The sequence below is a fragment of the Sinocyclocheilus grahami genome, unplaced genomic scaffold, assembly GCF_001515645.1.
Source record: "Sinocyclocheilus grahami isolate Dianchi unplaced genomic scaffold, SAMN03320097.WGS_v1.1 scaffold267.1, whole genome shotgun sequence".
Lineage (NCBI taxonomy): Eukaryota > Metazoa > Chordata > Actinopteri > Cypriniformes > Cyprinidae > Sinocyclocheilus > Sinocyclocheilus grahami.
The window spans coordinates 587,019-603,666 of NW_015505446.1; the positions used below are offsets into that span (position 1 = coordinate 587,019).

The following is a 16,648-nucleotide window of genomic DNA, read 5'->3' on the forward strand; positions in this document are numbered from 1 at the left end:
TAATGTTTAGTGAAATTATTTGGTAGTCTGAGGTGGAATAGGGATTGGGAAAGGGGGGCAGTTTTTTTTTTTTAATAGGTTTAAAGGGGGGCACGACCAAAAAAGTTTGAGAACTGGTCTAAAGTTAACAGACAGTGTTTAGTCCAGTCCACATGTTTACATATGTTTATTACAGTGACTTAATTAATGACCTAAAGTAGTGTGGTAAAGCAACAGATTTGTTTTTATATTTCTGCAATCTACTTTAGTTTGTGTGATTTGTTACTGACTTTCATATTAATGTTTACACCAGGCTTATTTAAACATAATTATTACATGCCTACAAGGTTGGAAGTTCAACAAATCAATCAATATACTATAGTGATTGTAGATGTTAAATAAAAATGTCATTCATATCAATTCATGCATCACCTAATTTCATCGTAACATATAGGCCTGGGTTACAGAAAAGAACATTTAGGTTTAATCTATCTAATAGTGTGTTGGTCATACTATACAATGATTTATAGCTTGTCTTTGTTGAATAATACAGAACATAAAGAGCTTTAAAAAATAACTGCATATTAAATCGCAATATTGGTAAAAAAAAATCGCAATTAGATTACTTTCCAAAATCGTTCAGCCCTAGTGAGGAGAGACCCCCCTCATATGATTGTAAAGCACTTTGGGTGTACAGCAATACACAATAAAGCACTATATAAATGCCTCATTCATTCATTCATTCATTCAAAACAACTGTTCCTAAGTTCTCCCCCCTCTGACATCACATCAAAATGGCAGCTTCCACAGGAAGTGATGTGGCTGTTGCTTTAAAAAGCAGTTGGACCTAGATAAAGGGTTTGATTGTACAGAGTGTGAACCTGGAAGTTTAACGGCAACAAGGTTTGTGGGAAACTTGTGGAAAAATAAATGTAATTATAACTTCAATTATTGTGTGTTCTGGCATTTTGTTCTTTTTAGAAAAATAATGATTAAGAAAAAAAATAGAACAAAACACAGGAGTAACAATCTTAGACTAAACAAAACAAAAACTCCATAACACCTTCCTGATGTGTACATGGATGTTAATTTGCTGGTAATGCCCAGTACAAGTGAGATGAGTGTGTGTTTGTAAGTCCAAGTTTATAGAGTCAACAGGTTAACCTCTGACACAAATGTGTCTTGAAAACAAATGACACATTTGTACATAGACTAACAATAATTAAAAGGTAGACATTCATTTTTACAGTGCAACCCTCTACATTGCGAGTAAATCACTCGCATATGTGACTAAATCTTCAATATGGGCAACTAAATAATGTCTATTGTTTGCCATTGGCTAATAAATTCTTAGATTTTACTCACCAGTGTGTGTGTTAGAGGCTAATTATAAGTTTAGCATAGATGTATTTTCATTCGCCGAACACTCTGACTGAATGCTTGAGAATTTTGCTCTCTGTCAAGTGATCTGTACTTTTTCAGTTCATCTCAATGGATGCGGAGCGCATCTGTATTTGACGCACCGTAAACTCTAGTGTGAAGGCGCACGACTCTCCGTCGCTTTGCTGAGAGTGCTGTGTTGTGTTTCTCACACATGCAATGAAAGAGAGCGAGAGAGTCTTACATACCACGCTGAATTGAGGCGCTACATGTAAACCATATTCTTTGTTCTATTTTCCTGTCTAAATAACGGAGTTCATTTAGAATTCTTCAGCTTTTAAGAACAAGCAGAAGATATGCCGGTTTCTCTAATGCTAATGTGCAAACGGCAATCTCATTGGCTGGTGCTCATCTATTACCGTCCCTGTTTTTATTTCAGCAAATCAGTTCGAGCGAATGCTGACAATGTGATTAATATTCATGAACTCAGCAGCTCATCAATCTTTACTGCGATGTATATTGTTATTAGTAGTAGAATTAGTAGTAGTATTATCTTTTAATAACAATTACTATTATCAATTACTATTATCTATTTTTTATACCCATGGTACGGCAGCAAAGTTCCTTGATTATTAAGCCGGAATGAGAGTATAGTTCCTAACCATATCGGCCTAGAAAATCGGCCTTTTCATTTTTCGTCGGTCTTAGTACACGAACTACAGAAGAGTCAAGTTTTAAATAGGAAAAATATAGAAACTCTTTGGTCATTTTTGAGTGAGATGCTAACGGTCTAATCAGATTCGATGATCTATGCTAAGCTACAGCTAAAAGTGCTACCGCCAGACCCGGAGATCGGCTGAATGGATTCGAAAATGTTAAAACTCAACTCTAGGGGAGTTGGAAAATGAGCCTATTTTCAAAAATAGTGGAGTGTTCCTTTAAACACCACCAGTCCTAAGTTCAGTTCAAATGCATTCATACATGGTTACCAAGTTTTAGTTCTAATCACATTGTTTTTAGTTCTATCATTAAATAGTGCTTAATTATCCTAATATACTGCATGATTGACTGATGTTAAGAGTGTACATTCAGATATTTAAGAAGCTGAGCCAATTTACAAAGATTAGTATTGTCATTATTATTGTTATTACTACTGTTGTTCTTGTTATTAGCATTATTTTTATTTGTAATATAATTATTAATTGATAGCAATTACTAAATACTATAATAAATTATTAATAATAAACAAAAATATTGTTAATTATAGTTTATATTGTTAGTATTAATACTACTACTACTACTAATAATAATAATAATATTAATATTTATTATTATTATTGTTGTTCTTGTTATTATCATTAATTATTTCATTTGGCAATATACTTATTAAAGGCACAATATGTAATTTTCGCCGCTAGAGGGCGCATATTCAAAATAAACAAATAGACAAAGGCGTAGTTTGATGACGCCGTGACTGAGTGTGGAATCATGGGAGTTGTCGTCTTCATCCCCACAGCTGATGTAATCTGACGGGACTTGGGCAGAAATCATGTTCATGGATGAGCTAATGATTTATTAACGTAGTAGAATGAAGCAGGGTGAAGCTGAAAGTTGTCGAAGCGAAACGAGGCTGCTGAACCAGTGTGACACACGGCTCGAAAGCAGCAGAGCTTTTATTATGCCACAGTCGACCACTTTGTTTCCATGTTTTCTACAAAACAAAACCGGAAATCGAGGGGTTATGACGTCATTGGCAGGCGACACAATGACACTATGGACACGGTCCGTGTCACTAGTTAAATTGTTTTTTCTCTGGATTTAAACATTCTCCGAAAAACATCTGGGATAATGTAAGTACACAAGTCAGTAAAATATATAACACTGTTCTAGTGGTTTTTGGATATTTTAATAAAAAATTCTTACATATCGTGCCTATTTAATAGCAATTACTATTAATAATAATAAATAATAATATTGTTAATTATAGTTATTATATCATTAATAATATTAGTATTAGTATTATTAATATTAGGAATTACAAATACTGTAGTTATTGTCCATCATTTTAAATTTATTATTAGTATTAACAATAATAATATTTTAAATATGAAATCATAATAATAAATGTTATTATTGTAATGTTGTAATTATTAATTATTTTTATTTGTTAATATTACAATTACTTGATATTAACAACATATGATAACAGTAATAATATAATTATTAATATATAATAGTAGTAACAATAATAATCAGAATTATTGTATTGTTATTCATTATTCTTTATTTTCTATTATTATTAATTATAACTGTTATAATTCCTACTAATTCAAAATATTATATATATATATATATACTAATATTACAAATAATTTTTATGATTTTTGTTAATAATAATAATCATATATTTAATTAATAATAATATAATTGCTTGATTTATTGATTTATTAAAATTTTATCATTTTATATAATAATTTACCTACTACTACTACTACTAATATATTTACTTCAATTTAAGAATATAAAATAACAATAATATTGTCTAAATGAACAACATTTTTAAGGTTTGAATCATCTGTTTAGCTATGACTCATTCAAGTGGGAAAACTGGTGTCTGGTGTATTGCTGTGGAAGAATGTAATACCAAGTATACTAATAACCGTGAAGTTGGTATTTTCCTGGTCTGTCTGCATAAACTGATGTAAAATATATATTTTTTAATTAATGTCAAAGCACCATTAAAGGTTTTCACGTTGTCAGCGATGAAATTCTGTGAATGCATTGAGATGTTTTTCCACCAAGGAGTGGGTGGACAGGATGTAGCACTGACGCTATAGCATAAACCACAATCTGTTATTCTTTCTAAAACCGAGACCCTTATTTCAGCGTTTTCAAAATCATTGACCTTTGCACACATTTATCTCATCCACCTCCTTTCCCTGTGCCATATTGCTACAATAAATCGCTACTGTGTACTATAAATACACAGAGAGGACTTCCCACAGTCTCTGTAAACAAAACACCCGTTCGTTCACATGACCTCTGATGACACCTGATCACAAGACAACGTGAAATGATCAGGCATAGCAACGATTCCTGAATGAATACACATCGTTTCATAAGTATGTGTGACGCATACATTCTTAAAGCTGTTTGTCGGATATTTTGATAAAGAAAGTAACATAAGAAGATAGTTTCAAAATGTTTTTGTACACACAATGAAATTCAATGGGGTCCATAAACAACACTGTTTGGACCCCATTGACTTTCATTGTATAGACACAAAATGTCAGAGTTTAGGATACTAAATGATAATCAAATTTTCATTTTTGGGTGAACTATCCTTTTAAAGATTTTCTATGCCATCTTTTTTTAACAAAAAAGCCGCTGAGTCAGTCATTTGCACAACAAAGCAGATGTTTAGGAAAAATCATTACGGAGTGCCAAGGGCTTCACCAAGTCGACTAAAGTTGCAGACCAAGCTAGGTGATAAAGTACGTATCATATGTCACGTCAAGTTCAGGGATGTTTTTGCTTGCGCCTTATCGGTTCATGAAGATATGAAGGGACTTGTTGTGACATCCTGTATCAAAGTACCAAACACAATACAGTCTTTTATCATCAAATAACTAAGAAAATCACTGTCCCAACTTGCAAAGGGTTTCCCCTGTGGAAATGGCCAACATAATACAATGGCAACTTGCTTTTCTTAAAATAAACATTGAATGGCGTTTAAAAAGCCATTTTACTTCCATAAACTGATGCATGAATGAAACGCAATACAAATTTCATACGTCAGGCATTGATAGGATAGTAAAAAACTGGACATACCAAAATATAGGCAACCAAAAATGAAAGTCATTTTAGATTTTGATGGAAGATTACGAAGACAAACATGTTTTTTCTGTGGAATAACACGCATGATAACATGTGTTAAGTAAAAAAAAGGTCAGTTTTGGTTTCATTCTGACTTCTTTTAGGTTTCCTCTAGTTTTGGAAAACACTTAAGCCAAACCTCCGCATCAGATAACATGATTAGACAGAAGTTTGGGTACTTACTGGTTTTCAGATTGCACGGGACAGGGCAAGTTGTAGGTCTGATGGGGGAAGCTCCAAGGATTGTTGGCAAACACGTAGCTCTGAAATAGAGGAAGTGAAATGTTTGGAGGCAAAGGTTCTGGGTGTTAGGTAGAGATGTACCGCTATTAAAATTCTGGCTGATGTGATAAGCTAAAAATAGAAAAAAGAAAGACAGAAAAAAAGTAGATAAAACTATTATATATATGTCCGATAACCAATAAATGGCTGTTATGAAAATGTAATATTAAATGCATTATATGCATTTAATGCATTGTATGCATTAAATATATTTAGAAATTGTTTTTTTTGGCACATAATATTAAAACAAAGGAAATTGACTACAAAAACTACAAATAAAAAATAAAAATAATCACTTTCAAGACATTGAAAATAAAATAGAAACAAAACAAATAAAATGTAAATATTTATATAAACATTTATAATATAAATCTAAATATTTTAATACAAAAATTAAAAGAATCATATATATATATATATATACATATATACACTTACATACACACACAAAAATTTTTTCAAACTAGTAATTAAAAACTATTAATCACAAAGTAAAATCTAAACTAAGCGGGAATGACACATTGAAAATAAAATAGGAACTAAAATAAAAATAAAATTTATAAACATTACAACTTTGAGCGGAGCAGAGTATAGCATACATAAAAATAGCGAGTCATTCTGTCTATATCCAGAATTTGTGTCTACAGGAAACCCTCTTCATTTGCACAAGTGCTATTTACACTCGTGATGACATCACTTTACTCCAAAACTGCCCAAAACTTCCTTTTTCCATTTTAAACCATCTTATTCTTTGAATTTTATTGAACACTGTCACAATAGAAGATACACGATAACAAAATTTTCACAAAACGGTGAGAAAAAGCTGCATGGCTTATCAGGAATTGTGTCTACCAACTGTTAAAATGACTCTGTGACCACAAAGACGTCATTCTGTCACCCACACACACCAAAGTCTTGAGGTTTTGCCAGATATCAGAGTGAATGACCCGAGTTTTTGAAAAAATAAACCAGTAACGAACATTATGACTACATTATGACAAATAAAAGAGTGTTCACTAGGTACAATAGCTTAGCATTGTGTCTTGTCACAGCAAATGTGCTCTTATACCAAATATGCTTATATCCCTGTGATAACAAATGTAACTCTATACCAAAGGCATTGTGGTTAACAATATAGGCTAGCAACTGAAAGGTTGTAGGTTCAAACGTTTTTTAATTGGTGTGACCAAAAACGTTCCACTTATAGATGCGAAGACATTATGCTAAATGAGAGGTAAATTTGAGATAGTTACCATAGGGGGTGCCAGGATAAACCCCCCGGCATCCATCTGATGTCCGTCTAAATGCGAAAAGCTGTGCCCGTCCATGGCAGGCGGAATGGAGAGCGATGGCATCAGACCGCAGTCTTGTGCATGACGGACGAAGCCCACACTGTGTAAACCTGAGCGAGCTGGTCAATGTCTTCTCACCATGACCTGAGTACACAAACACAAGAGACACAGGACATTCATAACGGTGGAAAAACCAGTGAGCATGCATGAAGAAGCAGCTAAGCTGTCAGAGTTAAAACGTCACATTCATCAGTGAGAAATACCCTCGAATGGGGAAAAAGTCTGTAAACTCAAATGACACAAAACGTCATCTGGAACAACATGAGGGTGAATATACATGGCAAAATTGTTATTTTTAGATGATATACACCAAAAAATAATCCATTCCTGCTCTCCAGACACTCTGAATAGATCTATTATCATCAACTAGAGGAGTGTAAAGTTTCACACAAAATCCTATGAAGGCTTTTATTGACTATGCCACCTGAGACTTGTGTGACGGCTCAAAAGGATAATAACTGAATAGAGTTCCTTGTGAGGATACAAAATTGAGACATTTTGAGCCACAGAGCAGTTCAAATTAAGAGAACAAACACCTTGGTATCAAGTGAAAGGACGATTATTAAGCAAGGGAAATTCTCTGAAGCGTGAAGCACAAAACAACTTGTGTTTCTCGTTAGGAAGTTGATAATATGCCAGAGAACAGTTAAAAACACCTTATATATGAAATTCATCCACAAGGTGAAACCCTGTTCATAGTGAATAAATATTTACATTCGATTTAAGTGGCTGGATTTCACGCACAAAAAAAAGGTGTCATATAATGGTAAATGTGAACACAATAAAAGAAAAGGTCATAGAAATGTTTAATATTAATGGTTAATATTAATTATGTCTACCTGCGCAGTCTTTATTATGTCAGTTGAAAAGAAAGGTTGGAACAAAATGTCTAGGATTATGAATAAAAATGTTTTTCTCTACAATAGCATGTACTGAAAAAAAGACCAGGGACTTAAGCAAGTAAACTAGATTATTTTAATTTCATGTCGTCTTTTAAAAAAAAAAAAAAAACCTTAATCTCTCATCCATATTTCTTACGCCACTGAATGCCTGGGCAGTCAATGCATCTCAGTAAGAGGAGGTGTCCATCTTTCTAACCCCCTGCCACAAAGGACAATCAATACTGATTACTATTGAGTTCCCAAATGTCCTCTTCCTGTAAAGCACAATTATCTTTACTGGAAGACAGGGGAAAAAAGATGAGAAAGCACCCAGGACAGAGATTTTCATTGGAATGAAGAGCACACTGGTTTTATTTCACATAACATCTAGATAATAGGGAAAAAAACAAACAAACAAATGAAAGAACTACTGAAGGCAATAAAACTGGGAAGTTGAATTGAAACGAGAAGGAAGTATTAAAGGTACGTGACAAACTATTTATTTAACCTTTCTAAAAGCATTAACAGAGAAGAATTACTGCCTTGTGACTAGTAATGACGCAAACCTGATGTGTTGCATCTAAACGCATTGTATTTCAATAAATTCATTTGTTCTTTAGGAGTAAACTAAAAATAGGGCAAAAAAATCATAAGTGGTGGAGACGAGAAGGGGGAATTCCTTCAAGAATGATGTAAATCCTTCGGTTTGGCCTCCAAAAACCATCTAAACGCATCGTATTTCAATAAATGGATTCGTTGTTTAGGAGGAAACACTAAAAACAGGACATAAATGTCATCAGAGGCGGAGACAAAATTGGGGGAATTCATTTAAGAAAGTAGAAAATCCTTCGGTTTGACCTTCAAAACGCATTATATTTCAATAAATATATTCGTTAATATGATAAAAAAAATAAAATAATTACTTGCAGTGACAAGAAGGGGGAATTCCTTTAAGAAGGAAGAAAGCTATTTGATTTATTTTAACTGATTGACTACACACTAAAAATAGGACGAAAAAGTAATCTTTGGTGGAGACGAAAAGATTGAAAAAAAGCTTTGGTTTGGCCTGCAAAACCATCTTAACGTGTCATATTTTAATAAATGGATTTGTTATTTAGGACTAAACATGAAAAATAAGACAAAAAAGTCATCAGGCACGGGAAGAAAGAAGAAGGAAGAAAGTTCTTCGATCTGGTCTCCAAAACCACTTAAAGACATTGTATTTCAATAAACTGATTTGTTATTTAGCAGTAAACACTAAAAATATGAACGAAATAGTCATCACTGGACGAGAAGGGGGAATTCCTTCAAGGAGGAAGAAAATCCTTTTGGCCTCCAAAACCAACCGAGCTAAACGAACTAAAGTTTCAGATCAGGACAAAAAGTGCCCGTCTGATAATCACATCAGAGGCTTGCAGATGGTGTGAATTACAAAAGCTAAGGAGATTATTTTGTGACCTCAGCCTATGAGACTGTTGCCACAGCAGGGCGGCCTGCGGCGCGAGACCCTGAGAGATGCCTCACGCGGTTCCTCTAATCTTCTGTTGTCCGCTAGAGGCTACTGAGACGTCTTTTAATGGAGTGGGAAGAGAAGGAAACATACATGATGTGAGGGGGAAAAAAGTCCTCAGGCTTGCGGCGTGGTATGGATCACCATCAGGGGTTTCCCATGATCTCTTCAAGAGTTACTTAAGGACACCGCTCACATTCTGACGTGTCACGGTGAGCGGGAGCGCATGGAAGTCATCCAGGAACGTGGAAATGCTGGAAATCCACTGCCGCTCTTCCTCATGAGCTTTCATGAGGGAAAAGCTGCAGATTTCGTCAGCTTGGGGCTCCTGATGTTCTTGGAGCAGTGTGAGCAAAATGATCTGGAGCTCATTTTGTAGGAATTCATGCGTATAATCAAGTAAAGAGGGATTGCTATTTAACCGATTTAGAGGAGTTTAACAAACATGCCGGTTTCCGTCAACTATCTTTGTTACTGTTTGCTTTATGTGGTCCGATGTTAAACTTGAGTTGTATCATTTTGTCCTCGTTTGCTCTTTGTCTATCTCAGTCTTTCATCTATGAGTGAAGGTCTTGTCGGGCGACTATGTTAGGAAGAGCCAAATGAGTGCGAGTTATCTGGCCGCAAAGACAGACTTCAACGGGTTTCACATGACTGGCTGGGAAAGCCGAGCTTGCGAACTCAGGGCAGACAATCCCAGGAGATAGAAGAAAATCATGCTGACACTTGTTTGGAAACAGTCAAAGCTAATGCAATTAGAGAAACAAACTAAGCATGCTAAGTGCGGCCAAACGTATTTGCAATGGCAAAGCCAGACACATTGATTGAGAGATTAAATATTCAAGAGAGGAAAAATTTACTCTGGGTGCTGTCACATTCAAACGGCACAAGATTAATAAGGCAATTATGATAAAAAAACATTAATCTTTCTATTTTATTTAGTTCAGCTCCCCTTGTCTAGGGTATTCCTATGTTCAGAATTATGGTATGGCCAGTACTGATAAGCCAATAATAATTGATCAGTTTTGGCCGATAACCAATTTATAGTCAATTTAAAATGTTATAATAAATGTACAGTATATACATTTATAAATATTAAAATCAATTTTATAGTATTTTGTCTAAAAAACTGAAAATGTATACTTTTTTTTTTTAAGTTTGCAGATATGTCACTGATATATACTACTGTTTAAAAGTTTGGGGACAGTGAGTTAAAAAAAAAAAAAGTAATTAATACTTTTATTCAAAAAACACTTAATAAATTGACTAAAAGCCACAATAAAAAACATTTACACGAAATATTATTCTATTTCAAATAAATTGACTTTTTATTTATCAAAATATCCTGAAAAAGCTGCTGTTTTCAACACTGAATATAATAATAAATGTTTCTTGAACACCAAAACATCATATTAGCATGATTTCTGTAGGATCATGTGACACTGAAGAGTTACTCTGGGTGCTGTCACATTCAAACGGCACAAGATTAATAAGGCAATTATGATAAAAAAACATTAATCTTTCTATTTTATTTAGTTCAGCTCCCCTTGTCTAGGGTATTCCTATGTTCAGAATTATGGTATGGCCAGTACTGATAAGCCAATAATAATTTATCAGTTTTGGCCGATAACCAATTTATAGTCAATTTAAAATGTTATAATAAATGTACAGTATATACATTTATAAATATTAAAATCAATTTTATAGTATTTTGTCTAAAAAACTGAAAATGTATACTTTTTTTTTTTAAGTTTGCAGATATGTCACTGATATATACTACTGTTTAAAAGTTTGGGGACAGTGAGTTAAAAAAAAAAAAAGTAATTAATACTTTTATTCAAAAAACACTTAATAAATTGACTAAAAGCCACAATAAAAAACATTTACACGAAATATTATTCTATTTCAAATAAATTGACTTTTTATTTATCAAAATATCCTGAAAAAGCTGCTGTTTTCAACACTGAATATAATAATAAATGTTTCTTGAACACCAAAACATCATATTAGCATGATTTCTGTAGGATCATGTGACACTGAAGACTGGAGTAATGATGCTGAAAATTCAGCTTTGCATCACGGGAATGAATTTTATTTTTTAAAATAGAAATCAGTCATTTTAAATCGTAATAATATTTCACAATTAGGGCTGGGCGATATAGCTAAAAAAATTTATCAACGATATAATGTTTCATATCGTTCGGTATCGATAATTATTGACATTTTTTATAACCTTTTTTAAAACAGAGCAATAGAATTTTTTTTTCAAATTTAACCACTGTATTTTTAATTTAACCCAATTTATTGAGACAAACAACAAATATTTTTTTGTTTTAACAGTTAAACACACAATAAAAATTAAACAAATTATCTGATTTCTAATGTTTTATATGCAGATTAAATAGGTCTCAAGGAATCTTTTGGCTTGTCTCCCGAGGCCACAGGAGGGCGCAATGAGCAAAATAATGCAGCACATTTAAATTGTCAATGCAAAGAAATAACTGTCTATAAAAAAATGTGCATAACGACTAAATTAACTCATATAAATCAAATATAATTTCGTAAATTGCATAAACAATTATGAACAAAACAGCATCATGTATTTTTGCATTGCTTAATCCAAAGAGCCGAATCGCCCATCATGCAGATTGCATTTAAAATCATAAGAGATGCAGTGAAAAGGAGTAAACCTTCACAAATTTGCGATGTTTTTTCTAAAGGTTTAAACTGTTTTAACTTTGCATGGCTACATCTCTTGTGTGAGACGCGAGTGCAGCAGTCATATTTGTCCGTATAAAAAGTGCGCTGAATATGCATCTGTGTGAATGGCTTGGTTTCGGTTTTCAACTTATCAAGATCTTCTCCGCACTGAGCTTCTATATTTCTCTAATATTTTGAATGCATAACGCAGCAACTGCGCGTGCTCGTGGGCTAGACTAACAAAACATTCAAATGCAACAACGTCACTTACATCATCACCGCTGGACGTTTCGGGAAAGTGGATTAGGACGAGAGGAACCTTGACGTGCGGCCCGAGATATTGCGCCAGTGAAGGACGCCATCAGCAGTGGCATGACATAAGCCAGACCGAAATAGTTTGGGAATGCAATTGATGAATTGCCATATTGATTCAGTTCTGCCTCGCTTACCATAATTATAGCACTGTAATGGATAGCATTACCGCTGCTGCTTTTTGTTTTATCCTTTCTTTTCCTTTTTCATCAACTCTCCACTTCTGAACATGCATACGGTTGTACGCTCTGATCGGAAAACCAGAGATGCAAATGACATACTTCTGAAGCCCTGAACTTGTGAAAAACGGCTCTTAACTGGAAGCCCTGAACCTGAACCTGATTGCTGGACTCTCTTAGAGTGAATTTACATAAAACACATTCTTGCATTCAAAAACAGCTACACTAAGTGCAACAGAAGCGAACACGGTATATCTAAGCTCGCTTATAAAAGTTTGACTGCTTTTAAATTAAAAACATACTAATGGGGCATTAAAAAGCACAAGATGTGATGCAGTGGCCAAAAATGTTGGATGAAACAGATTACAATAAATGCATAAGATATGACACAATGTGTAAAAATGTATAACATGTTTAACATGCATAACTATTAGGGCTGGGCGATATAGCTAAAAAATGTATCCACGATATAATTATTGACATTTTTTATAACCTTTTTTAAAACAGAGCAATAGAATTTTTTTTTCAAATTTAACCACTGTATTTTTAATTTAACCCAATTTATTGAGACAAACAACAAATATTTTTTTGTTTTAACAGTTAAACACACAATAAAAATTAAACAAATTATCTGATTTCTAATGTTTTATATGCAGATTAAATAGGTCTCAAGGAATCTTTTGGCTTGTCTCCCGAGGCCACAGGAGGGCGCAATGAGCAAAATAATGCAGCACATTTAAATTGTCAATGCAAAGAAATAACTGTCTATAAAAAAATGTGCATAACGACTAAATTAACTCATATAAATCAAATATAATTTCGTAAATTGCATAAACAATTATGAACAAAACAGCATCATGTATTTTTGCATTGCTTAATCCAAAGAGCCGAATCGCCCATCATGCAGATTGCATTTAAAATCATAAGAGATGCAGTGAAAAGGAGTAAACCTTCACAAATTTGCGATGTTTTTTCTAAAGGTTTAAACTGTTTTAACTTTGCATGGCTACATCTCTTGTGTGAGACGCGAGTGCAGCAGTCATATTTGTCCGTATAAAAAGTGCGCTGAATATGCATCTGTGTGAATGGCTTGGTTTCGGTTTTCAACTTATCAAGATCTTCTCCGCACTGAGCTTCTATATTTCTCTAATATTTTGAATGCATAACACAGCAGCGGCGTGTCTCGTGGGCTAGACTAACAAAACATTAAAATGCAATAGGGCTGTCAAAAAAAAAATTTGAATTTTGAATATTCGTCGCATTTAAAAAAGAAATCCACATTCGAATGCAAAAACATTTTGTCAGCCGTCAGGCAGCCTTATCAGTGGTGCACGAAATGCGGCGACAATGTAAGTGTCATTGCATTTTAATGCTTTTGTTAGTCTATCCAGTTGAACCCACTAGATGCGGCGCTGCTACGTTGTTCATTCAATATATTGCGGAAAACGAGAGCATCAGTGTGGCGAAGATGATGTTTACGCCGAAACTGAAACAAGCCGTTCACACAGAACGCATATTTATTTATTTTGTAGCGGGGCATCTATCAGCGTTGCACTCGCGTCTCGCACAAGAGAGCGGCATGTTTAGTAAGTTCAACTTTTAAAAAAACATGCCTCGACTTTATGGCGGTTTTCCCCCATCCCATTGTATCTCATGTTTTTAAATGAAGAAAGTAGCCTACTCTTTGTGATTGGTTTTCAGTCCTTTGTATTAAACTATACATACATACATGCATGGTGCTGTTTTTTTTCTAATTGTTTAAGCAACTTTATTAATTATATATGGTTTATAAACATTATTTTAAACATTATGCACTTTTTTTTTCAAAGATAGTCGTTTTATTTTATTACACTTTGAAGAAACGTGCATAATATTTTGCTCGATGTGCCCTCTTGTGGCCTCAGGAGAGAAGCCAAAAGATTTTTTTTCCACCTAACTGAAATTATGCCTTTTAAATTTGAATATAATTAGAATTTTGATCATATTTAAGTGGAAATTTCGAATTTAGTTTTTCAGTCATTTTGACAGCCCTAAAATGCAACAACGTCACTTACATCATCACCGCATCTCGCGCGCCACTGATGACGCTCCCTGATGCACACCTAACATTCAAATGCAAATGTTTATTTTAAATTCGACTAATTTTAATTTTTTTATTCACAATCTCCTCATCACAGGCAGGCAAAGCACTCAATTCAGCACGTGTTCACTCATAGCACGTGCCTATATCGTGCACTATATCGAACATTTTTAATATCGTTATCGAAGGTGTACCATCGATAAACCGTTTTATCGCCCAGGCCTAGATTACTGTGTTTACTGTACTTTTGATCAAATAAATGTAGCCTTGATGAGCATGAGAGTCTTCTTTCAGTGACATTAAAAATACAGTCCAAACTTTGAATGGTAGTGTATTGTGCGTTTATTTGAAAGACATTTTCTGGGGAATCAACATCTCAGGGGCTTAACTTTGTTACATTAACTCAGAATCAGAGAAAGTATATTTTTCACTGAACATTTAATTCTGGTGGCAAAAATTAAAACAGTCAAGTGAGAGATTCAAAGTGAAACCGCACAAACCACTGAATGAAATGGCTAGTAAATGTTACAGATTGTTCCGGATTTCTGTGAATCATCGAAACATCTGGAGGCAAATGGTAACTATGGCAGAAGTAATAGTCAAAATGACTAATTCAATTGAAAAACACACTACTTAGGCTGTATTTCTATCATTCAACCCAGCCTTTTATGGTCACGATTACAGGCAATATTGTCTATCTAGGTGGGACATTTACTATTATAAAGCATCAGCAGAATGAATGTTATGAAGTCACAGTGAGTCATACCGGGCTTTCATTTCATTGAAGGAGAGAGCCATCTCAGAGGTTTACCAATGTCATTCAGAACCTGAGATCAATGGAGGCTATTCAAAGCTAGACCGCGTTAAAAGGGATCTGCGTAGATGGTGGCTTTATGAAGTCTTTTTCTAAAAGATTAATTTTGGTCAGCACGTCAGCAACATTAAATAATATACAGTAGATTGAAAAGAAGAAGAAATGTTGCAAATTGGAGCAACTGTGTTAGTAGTAAATCTTTCAGTATCAGTGAAGCTAAAACCAAAAAGGTCCCATTAATGTTTTGTTTAAAAGTTAGCAGGCTGTTAAAATAAATCTGAGAAAAAATAATTACTGGATTTGTCAAATTGTTATGTTTATGCACCAATATAAAAGTCATGGAAATTCAGACCACAAACTTATGTTAATGTTAATTCATGATTTACCTATTTTATCATTTGAATGAATAAACATGAATGTAATCAACATTCCTGTGGGAACTTTTGTAGGATGTTTGCATATTCAAGAAAAACTAATCTTAAAATATTAACAAAAACTGGATATTTATCAAGAGGAACGTTTGAAGGACATTTGCATAACCAAGAACAAATGTACAACTTGAAAAAAACTGGTTGCATTCCCTGGAGAACGTTTGGAGGACATTTTCATAACTAAGTTCTTGAAATATGCTCTTAAAACTTTAAAAATAACTGGACCTCTTCTCCAAGGATTGTTGGAGGATATTTGCATAACTATTAAAAGTTAAACTAAAAAAACACTGGCTGCAGAACAGATGTGGCATAATTTAAATGAGTTTCCAACTTGTTGCAAGAAAAGCTACAGAATTTACCAGTCATCTAGCTGATAGTCAAAGCTGCAATTTGCTAAATTACATATTAGTATATGGACCACATATATTGATTATATACAGGGGTGCACATAAGTGGTACGCAGGTGTACATGCGCGACCAAAATAAAAAATGCGATGGGTAAATAAGTTCAGACCGCTCATTTGCGTAGGGACATTGTTGACAGCTGTTGCACAATCACTGTTTTAGATCGGCTAACTAAATTTTCCACTCAAACTGAAACCATAAATCTAGGCTATGCGCTGCAGAGCAAAATTTAATTTGATCATTTTAGTTATATTTTTATAATTATATCACACTATGTGCAGTGTGAGTACCAAACCAAATCTCCAGGTACTCTTATGAGAACCAGACTGAAAAACTTATGTGCACCCCTGATTATATAGTTATAACGAGCAGGCATGAAAACCCAAAACAAGGTGCTAAACATTCAGAAGCATTTGGAATACACCTAAAAGAAAACCTATGGGGACACAAGCGCATGCTGCTTTTTC

At 33.9% G+C, this 16,648-nt stretch overlaps 1 protein-coding gene across 2 annotated transcripts in view; it reads right to left on the reverse strand.

Moving 5' to 3' along the window:
- LOC107599449 (protein strawberry notch homolog 2-like) overlaps positions 1 to 6,954 on the reverse strand; it is a 45,799-nt gene extending 38,845 nt beyond the window's left edge. For both annotated transcript variants that reach the window (XM_016291039.1, XM_016291038.1), the window contains exons 1-2: positions 6,771 to 6,954; positions 5,419 to 5,498 (exon numbers count right to left, since the gene is read on the reverse strand). In XM_016291039.1, the coding sequence (XP_016146525.1) occupies positions 5,419 to 5,498; positions 6,771 to 6,872 (182 nt within the window). In that variant the 5' untranslated portion in view covers positions 6,873 to 6,954. The remainder of the gene's footprint in view (positions 1 to 5,418; positions 5,499 to 6,770) is intronic.
- Between the last annotated feature and the right edge of the window lie 9,694 nt (positions 6,955 to 16,648).